Genomic DNA, 9,099 nt, shown 5'->3' on the forward strand with positions numbered 1-9,099 from the left:
AGTGGGCTAGGTCGTGCCTCCCCCGCGCCCGGGCCCCGCCGTGAGCAAGTCCTGGCGGCCAACTCACCTTTGATCCTGGAGATGAGGGTCCCAGCAGCCGTGAGGGTCTCCAAGGTGTTGAGCAGCGGGTACTTGTTGATCACCTGGCGCAGGATGCGCAGGGCTTCCCCAAGGCACTCGTGAGCGATGGGCCGCTGCGGCTCCACATGGTCTGCAGCAGAGAGGTCAGAGCGGTCACCACGGCCCATCGTGCCCCTCCAAGGCCTCCGCCTCTGCCAGGGCCCCCCGCCACCTCCCCAGCCCCAGGAGCGGCACCGACTCACCGCGGGAGCCCAGCAGCAGACAGAAAGCCGGGGGCTGCCCGTCCTCCAGGAGAGCGCGCAGGTTCCCACACAGACACATGCTGAGCCCTGCCACGCACCAGCTACCTGGGCTCAGAGGCCAGAGGCTGGGAGATCCAGCAGATTAGAAAGCCAAGCTGCCTTCACCCCAGCCCGGGAGCAGAGCCCTTGCCTTCCTGATCCCATCAGTCCTCTGCAGCTGTGCGCAGCCACTGACCTGGGTGGGCGTTTGCATACCAGCCCCTGCAAGTCCTCCCCCACTCCTCTCCCTGTCTCCCTGCGCATCAGGGCAGCCTCCTGACCCTGGCTCACACCTCCCCAAACCTGTCCAGCGCCCGCTGCCCTTTGTTCTCTCCCCTCCTCCCTGGGAAAGGGCTCTTTGCATTCCAGCCTGGCTGGGTCTAAACCCCCCAGGCGGGAGCGGCCTCCTAAGGATAGTGGCAGGGTGGCCCAGAGGGTGATGGGCCTCCGCAGGGAACGGGAGCGTGGGCTGGGGTAGCTCTAGGAGCCCTGGCAGGAGGGCACGGAGATCTCGCTGAGCACCCTCAGCAAACTGCTGAGCTTCCTGCACAGGGTGGCAGCGTGGCCTAGTGGCTGGAGCACAGCACAGGGGATGGGGGCAGTCAGGCAGGGCTTCGCTAGCGTGGCGGCAACGAGAACAAGGTAGCGGAGATCGTTTTCCCCGTGCAGCATGGGGTGCATCGGCGCGGGGGACTTGGGCCCCGAACGCCAGCACTGACTCTGGGTGGCTGCGAGCTCATCGGGGCTCTGTGCCTCAGTTTCCCCATCCCGGAAAACCCAGGGACTGTGCCTCCTCGTGGACAGTGCCTCAAGGAGAGCCCAGAGGGAAGCTCTCTGGGTATTACCCCCTGCTCTGGGGTGTGGCTCATCTCCCCAGCAGTTCAGCAGCATCGCCAGCGAGGTCTGGGGGCTTCTCCCTGGGCCTCAGGCTCTCGTGTGATACCCACAGAGGTAAGGCAGCCATGCCTTCCTGAGACAGGGCTTGGAGAGGGAAGCAAAGTCCTGGGCTGGCAGCTGCCAGGCGGAGCTCGGTCTTTCCCCAGTAGCTGAGCTCCCCTTGAAAGCAAGTCTGGAATTTCCTCCCTGCTTCTTTCCCCTGCCCTCCCTGCCCGGAGGTGACCTCCCACGGGCTGCCACCGCCCCGGCATGCAGGAGGCATCTGCTCCTCTCACCCCCAGCCCCTGCCGCGAGCGCGAGGGGCTCCGGGGGCCTGGGAAGTTTGTTTACTGGCAGGAAGGGAAGCTGGATGTTGGGAGCTTCCCCAGGAAGCCAGTCCCTTCTGCAGCTCTCCAGATAAAGCTGCCCCGATCCTCCCCCACTGAGCCGCCCTGAGCGGCCGCGCTGGGATTCGGGCCCCAGGGAGGCCGGTAGAAACGGTTCCCCAAAGGGAACCAGACGCACGCTCCTTGTCCGATCGAGTGCATGGCAGTGTGGGCTGGTGGGCAGAGCAAGCACCTGCGAGCCGGGACTCCTGGGTTCTTTCCCCAGCCCCCATGGGAGGGATGTGATGTCACGATTAAAGAAGAAGGGAGTCAGGACCCCTGGGGACTCCCCGGTCGCAGCCTGGGCTTGATTTGGGTTGAGAAGAGAAGGGGTGGGCGTTAGGACTCCTGGGTGCTTTCCCCAGCTCTGCCACTGATACAGCCCAGCCTTGGGCAAATCTGTGTCCTGCTCCGTGCCTCAGTTTCCCCTCCTGCCCCGTGGGGCTGAGACGGCGCCCCTGCTCCAGCCTCGTGAACGGCGCTCCGGGGTGCTGAGCAAGCAGTGTATCGTCACCGTTACCCGTGTGATTGCGCCGTCAGACAGCAGCACAACCGGGGGGGACTCCACCATCTCTGGGGAGTCTGATTTACCCAGGGGCAGCTGAGAGTGCAGTCTGGCCCCTCGAGGGCCACGTGGGACAGATGCCACGTCGCTGGGGGGTCGGGGTGGCTGCGTTACACGCCGACAGCTCTGCAAGGGGCAGGGGGTAGGTGGCAGGGAGAGGGGCTCTGGAGCCGCCCCGTGGACAGCCCAGGGAGGCTGGCACAGAGCCTAGAAGAGGGGGTGCTGCCGCCTTCTTGGGGGCCACGGGGTGGGGAAGGGAGGGAGGTGCTGGTACAAAGAGTGCCTGGGCCTGGCAAACGCAGGGCAGGGGAAGGGATTTCCTCTGTGTTCCCTGCCTCCGTAGGCACTTTCGGAGGGGGAGGCAGACGTCGGAGGGGCTGGGAGCAGGGATCGGCGTCTCTGCCAGGCCAGGATGCAGCCACCACGGCTCTGAGGAGCCCCCAAACCACTGTCCCGCCCCCCCAGGCCCAAACTCCTTTGGCCCGGACCTTCCCCCCTGCACTGCCTGCCGGCCCCACTCATCCCCGCTCGTGCAGGCTCACAGCTGCTCACCCCGTCCCCACTGGCTGCTGTATCCACACCTGCTCTCTCCAGTCCCAGCAGCCCTAGTGTTGAAGAGAAACCCGGGGCGTCGCAGCCTGCTCGAGATGCAGCTTCCTGATGCTTTGCACGAGCTCTGCCCTGCCCAGGCCCCGCAGCGCCAGATTCAACCTGTAGCTCCATGGACTTTAGGCCTTGGGGTTTTCTGCTGACCGAAGGCAGCCCCAGCCTCCCCATCCAGCTCCCATGTGCCGTGCACGGCCATCTAGCAAGGGACACGCCGCCACGTGGAAGCTGGGCGCCCAAATCTGGTCTTGCTGGGAGGCTGCCAGGAGAGCCCTGTGCCACTGTGCCCCCTCCCTCGGGGGCCACCTCTGCCCTCTGGGGTCCCGCCCCGCCTTTTCCACTGGCAAGGGGAGCGCGGCAATGCGTTGTACGACCGGGAGCGAAAAACAAGGTGTCATGTGACCCCCCCGCCAGCCCCACCCTGGCTACGGAAAAAGAAATATTTGCCGTTTCCTTTGTCTTCCACCGAAGAAGCCACTTAAAGGGGGCAGGGCAGAAACGGGGGGAGCCCCCCTCCCCCGGCTTCCACAGGCCCCCCAGCGAGAGCTCGGCCCCGTTCGCCTCTTGCGCTCTGCCCTGCCAGGCGCGGCCTCAAGCCAGGGCAGTGCTGGGGGCAGAGAGCAAGGGGCCGGGGGCGCACTCTGGGTGCCACCCGCCAGCAGCCGCGTAAACAGGAAAGGCAGGCGGATGAAAATAGCTCGCGGGCAGGAAGTCGCACTGTCCTGGCCCAGCTCCCCCTCCCCACCTTGGTTCCCGGCCCATCTCCCTCCCTGCACCCTGCTCTGCGGGAGGGCAGGAGGAGCAGCAGGAACCACCCCCCTTCCACCAGCCCCAAGCGTCTTTGCAGCATCCACCATTTGCGGCCACATGCTCCATCGGCCTGCACCTTGCGTGGTCGCCTGCTGCATCCCAAGACCCCCACGTCGGAGCCGCCCCCCAGCGCCTGGCGTGCCTGACTCCCATCACGGGCTCTCCTGTACGGCTGTCCCGGGCAGACAGGGTGGTAGGGGATGGCCCACGTCTGTGAGCCCACGGGAAGGCTGCCTGGGCCCATGTGTGGCCGCCTTGCGGGGCTCATTCCCATGGCCTCCTCCTCTGGGAACAAGGGCTGGGTTCAGCTCAAAGGCTTGGAGCAGAGGCACGGCAGGGCACCTGTCTCCTTCCACCTCCGGAGCCCTCTTTCTCCCTCACCTCGGGGTTTAGGAGCGAGAGTGGAGCTGCCCCGTCCGGGCCCAGCCGGGCATTTCCACCGCCCCAGCCACAAACAGCAGCGCCCCATGATTCACAGTGGTGTGACCGGCGCTGGGAGGAGCAGACCACAAGACCCATGCTGACATCAAGGGCTGGAGGCTAATGCCTGGCGCAGATCAAACCGCACGCCAAGCCCTGAACCACGTGCCTCTCGGCAGGGAATAGGGAAGTGCAGACTCCAGGACCAGCTGCCCACATCTGCCCCCCCGCTCCATCCCCCAGGGCCAAGCTCTTAGGAGGTGTAGGGGAGGGGAGTGATTTGGGGGCTCCCGCTGGCCTGAGCGCAGGGTGAGTGGGAGTGCAGGGTGCCAGGACCCCGTGCATGGCTGAGGAGCCCACCTGGACCCCTTCCTCCCCTTCCTTCATTTCCCCCTGTCCCCCCAGTATCTGCAACACGAAGCAGCCCCTCGACCCTCTCAGCTCAGCGTGTCCCCACGCGACCATCCCCAGCCCTCACACTCGGGACTCACCGTCTCTGAGAACCACGTCCCTCAGCTTCTCCAAGGCCTCGGCGAAGAGGGCCACGTAGGTCAGGAGCTGCGGGATGTCCTCTACCTCGATGAACGGCGCGTCGGCACTGTCAACGGGGCTGTAGTTGGTGGGGGTCTTGTGGCCCTTGGCGATGCCCCGGGTGCCCGCCGAGGCCAGGGGGAAGCCGGCGGCGCTGGCATGCCGGCTCAGGCTGGTGGGCCGCTTGAGCGTGCCCATGCCACTGGGGCTGCTGCTGAGCTTGGGGCTGGACAGACCCTGGTCTGCCAGGCTGGAGGGAGGTGCTTCAAGGCAGTCCTTCCGTGGCATCTCCTGGAAGGGAAGGAACAGCCATGAGAGGATGAAGGGGCTGGGGCTGCTGGCGCATGGGGAAGACCCCGGTGGGATGGAGATTGTCTACACGCTCATCAGCCTTTATCTGAACGAGGGGAAGGAGCATCACGGTGAGAGCAGGGGACTGCACGTCCGGGCTCCATCTCCAGCTTCGAAGAAGAGTGGGGTCTAACTGGGCAAAGCGCGGCACCTGGGGTCTGCCCTGGACGGGGAGCATGGCTGCTTGCCGCAGCCTGTGACCTGGGCTCAGGGGGTCCTGGCTCAGCTACTGACTTGCTAACAGAGTTGTGCAAGGCGACACTAGGTTTCCGTGCCTCAGTTTCTCTATTTCCAGCCTTTTCCAGGGAGGTGCTGAGGTCTAATGGAGCACTGTGCTGCTGGAACCAGAATCTGGCCCAGTGTCACTCCTGCAGCTAAGTCACTGAGGTTGCCCTGCATTTCCCCCCGGATCATGGGGATTTTTTAGTGGTGAAGGGTCGAAGCCTCCTGATCAGCGAAGCTGCACGCACCGTTTGCACGCAGCAACCAGCAAAACCATCTTGGAGGAGGAATGAGACTGTCTTTCAGTAATCAAGAGACTCTCCAAGGGCGAGGATGGTGAGGGAGCCTCCCAGTGCAAGGGGAGCAACTGAGTGGCTCGTAAACGCCGGCCAGCTATAAATGATTCATCTCCCAGAGCTGTAAAGCGGCGTTCTTTGCCCTGCGTGTGGAGCCCCTGCTGACAGCAAGGGAGAGGCCTCGAGTGATTCAGATGTGACTGTACCGAGATGGACCATGATGTTGATACCACAAAATGACTCCCTGCTGCTTCACACCATGGGGACGCAGGGCTGGAGCGGAGCCGGCGGCTGCTCCTCATCCATTGCTGCCCGCAGGAGATGCTGCAAGGACTGGAGCGGCCCCCCGCCAGCCTCTGCCACCCAAGGCCTGGCAGGGCTCGGTGCAGAAGTGCCTGGCTGTTGGACAGTTCCCATCTCTTCTCCTCCAGCGGCTTTGGTGACTCCTGTATTGGGAGCAAGTGGCAAACTTCAGTCCTGGGATTTTCCAGCGGGAGACTGGAAGCACAAGCCACTGCTGGGAGAAGCTCACAGCTCTGAGTCCCATCTTCTCCTTTCTGGAGGAGCTGTCTGGAGAGGGACAAGGCGCCAAAGCCTTTTGCAGAGTCCAGAACCGAGCAAAGCAAAGACCTGCACTGGGCGACCTCAGCCCTGGCACTGAGCACAGGGAACGAAGTCGCCGGGGAGTGCAAACTTCACGCGGCCTCAACGATCGTGGTTGCTCAAGACTTCCCACCGACTTTGGACAAGTAAACAGCCCCCAGCCCTGGGGCTTTCACAAGAGGCAGAAACCGCAGGCTCCTCTCTCTGGGCACAGCTGGCTTCTTCCCTCTTCTCTTCCAGGCCCTGTGATATCAGGCGCTGGCCATCTGTGAAGGAGACGTGACCAGTCCCTCTTGCCACACAGAACGGTAGCGGCGATGCCATGTCCCGTTCCCTCGGACAGGCCTGTACCAAGGCAGCTTGGCAATTTTGGGAGGTGCATTAGGACGGTGGCTTTTCTTAGGAAACATGCAGGGTCTCACGGTGTTTGGGAAGAGCACCGTGGCGAGACGAGGCATGGTCACACCCTGACGTCGCCCTAGGATGGCCCGACATCTAGCCCACTCCCAAGTCAAAGGAGCCTTGACTTCCTGCAGAGGATTTCCTGGCAGATTCAGCTCTGAGTTACTCCCACCAGCCTCCGTGACAGCAGCGTTTGGCTTGATGTGTTCCCCTCCCTCTGGTCCTGCAACTTGGGGCCCACAAAACGGCCTGCCCATGCCTCTGAATGGGGAAGGCAGCGGGTCTCTTAAAGCCTGTCCTAAACAAAGCAGCCCTGGGAAGGTCTCCTAGCCTGGACGCTCATGAGTCACTCCCTACCCACTGTGCCTCGCCTGGGGGCTGAGTTGCATCAGAAACTAGGTCTGATAACAGCAACCGTTTTCCGTTATAAAAGAGAAAGCCGGGCTGGCTTTTCTGAGGGCTTAGCAAGCAGAGACGCCCGCCTGTCAGCCAGCGGGGCATCGCTTTGCACGGCACGGAAGGAAGGAGCAAACCCGGAGATCCTCCACCTGCTTGCAAGTGTTGTGCTGCAGTCTTCCACCTTGGAGCCAGTGGCTCGGTTCAGCCCACTTCTGTTGTGCCTGCCAGACAGTTGCTCATGTCAGAAGAGCATTTGCCAGGCCTCAGTCCAGTTTTCAGGCCCCGTCACAAAAGCGCAACGTGTCTGGCAGGGATGGGCCCCGTATCTGCCTCCTTTGGAGAGCCTACAGTGCCACCCCTCCTGATTTCTTCTTGGGCAAGACCCTGCCTGCATCATCCCTGCTTCCTCTCAGCACCTGGCCCCTGCTTGCAGCTCTCTGAATGAAAGATGGCAGCCTCACCCCAGGAGGCTGCTAGTGACCACTGTCCAGGAAGGAAAAGTGAGGCCATCTGAAAGGCCTGGCTGCAGGCAACCCCCAAGCCAGGAGACCCAATAAGACCCTTTTTTAGCCCAAGATCCAGCCCTGAAACCATCTTCAGGGGTCCTGGGGGCCTTGACTGCTGTTGCACCCATGCAGGATGGGAGGCTGCGAGTTCCTCTCTGCAGCGGGGGGTTGAACTCGGCAGCGCGATTCTGCTCCCGCAGCCCCAGGCACCCGTCGCACCCCCAGAGGAGCGGCAGGGACAGGAACAAGCAGAGCCCAGCCCGTGGGTTGCACCCTCGGCTCCCACCTACCTTCAACCACGGGTTGGGTTTGTAGGAGACTGGAACCAGTGTGCTCCTGTGGGAGCCGGCGTTCGTGGCCATCTGCCTGAGCCCCACCGAGTAGGGGCTGTAGCTGTTCTTCCCCACCGAACGTCTGTTCAGCATCCCTCCGAGCTCTCGGACTGCGGCCGGGCCCACCCATCCACCCCACGTGCCCGCCGAGGAGCGGGCACGGCCGGAGAGGGGCGCCCGGGGCTGCCGGATGGCTCTGCGCAGCCTCGAGGCCTGCACCCTTCCCGGGACAAGAGTCTGGGTTTGGGACGGGTTCTGGCTGCACGTGGGCGAGGGTGTGCAAACCGCAGCTTTTTCCAAACCAGGAGGAGGACGAAGCTGGGAAGGTCCCTTTTCCTTTACCTGTTGAACTGTTCCCCCAGGGCTGTCCTGGAGGGGCCCTGCCTGTCCCTTTGTCCGGTAGAGGCCGGGGGCCTCACCCAGCTCCACTGGGACGTGAATACATCCGTCTGCCCCTACGGCCCTGTCCCCCTGTGCACTCCTTGGTCCTCACGCCCTTGGCTTCGCCCTCAATCGCGCCTCTTCTTCGACGCTCGCCGCCGGCCACTTCCCCCTCCCTCCATTGAGGCGTCTCTCCCCCTTGGCTGGTTACGGACGGAGCTTTTCTGGGATCTTTTCCCCCGGGCGACTCCACGCTGCCCGCCAGCCCCACGCAGCCGCCCTGCGCATTTGCATCGAGCGCCTCGAGAGGATGCAGCGCTACTCACCGCCAGCACTTGCGGTATGGGGCTTCCTGCCCTGCTCTTCTTCGAGATGGACGGCGTCTTCATTAGCTCCCGCTTCTTCCTTGAAAACATCTTCCCCCCAAGTGGAGATCGTCTCGCCCCAGAGCAGCCCCCCGCAACGTCTCAGCCCCGGGGTCCTGTCCGGCGTGGCTTTCCCCGGCTCCCTATTTCCATCCACCAGGCTTGGGTCCAGCCACGTCTAGGGGCCGCGTAGGTGTCCCGCGCAGCTGCAGCCCTCACAGCTCGGGAGCGACTCCCTTAGCAGTTCAACCACATTCACTGACTTGACTGTCAGGGCTGGAGCATGTGATGCAAAGTTATTTCCTGATTGGTCTTTCACGCTAACCTGAAAACAGTGCACAGGAAAAGGCAAATGTGCAGGGAGCGCGAGAGAGCAGGCGGAGTTGCGTCTTGGGGTCGGGAGTCTGAGCTGTTGTTTTTTTACAGCCGAGCTAGGAGACTTTTTGGGGCACGGTGGCTCTTCCCTGCCCTTTCACGTGCAGACTTGCCTTGGTGTCCTACTAGCCCATTTCACAGAGGGAACGTGGGACCCAGGGAGGGTGGAAGCTTTCAGAAGCACGGATGAGCCTGAGAACCCCCCACCCCGGTCAGGAGAGGTGCCCTCTGCCCCCCATACACAGCAGCTCCCGTCCCTACCAAAGCAGGGCACCTCCCAGGCCGGGTAGGTAGGAAGGAAGGTCTACCTG

At 63.2% G+C, this 9,099-nt stretch overlaps 1 protein-coding gene across 3 annotated transcripts in view; it reads right to left on the bottom strand.

The window, feature by feature from the left end:
- The window catches only part of ARHGAP45 (Rho GTPase activating protein 45), a 31,925-nt gene extending 23,265 nt beyond the window's left edge, over nucleotides 1-8,660 (bottom strand). Inside the window, exons 1-3 of one of the 3 annotated variants that reach the window (XM_006017445.2) lie at nucleotides 8,375-8,660; nucleotides 4,517-4,847; nucleotides 68-211 (exon numbers count right to left, since the gene is read on the bottom strand). In XM_006017445.2, the coding sequence (XP_006017507.1) occupies nucleotides 68-211; nucleotides 4,517-4,847; nucleotides 8,375-8,464 (565 nt within the window). In that variant the 5' untranslated portion in view covers nucleotides 8,465-8,660. Of the gene's footprint in view, nucleotides 1-67; nucleotides 212-4,516; nucleotides 4,848-5,377; nucleotides 5,546-7,625; nucleotides 7,790-8,374 lie in introns of those variants that run through there. The other 2 variants (XM_014528033.2, XM_025196421.1) reach the window with 2 other exon arrangements.
- Nucleotides 8,661-9,099: the final 439 nt, after the last annotated feature.

Source organism: Alligator sinensis, unplaced genomic scaffold, assembly GCF_000455745.1.
Source record: "Alligator sinensis unplaced genomic scaffold, ASM45574v1 scaffold1295_1, whole genome shotgun sequence".
NCBI classification, from domain to species: Eukaryota; Metazoa; Chordata; order Crocodylia; family Alligatoridae; genus Alligator; species Alligator sinensis.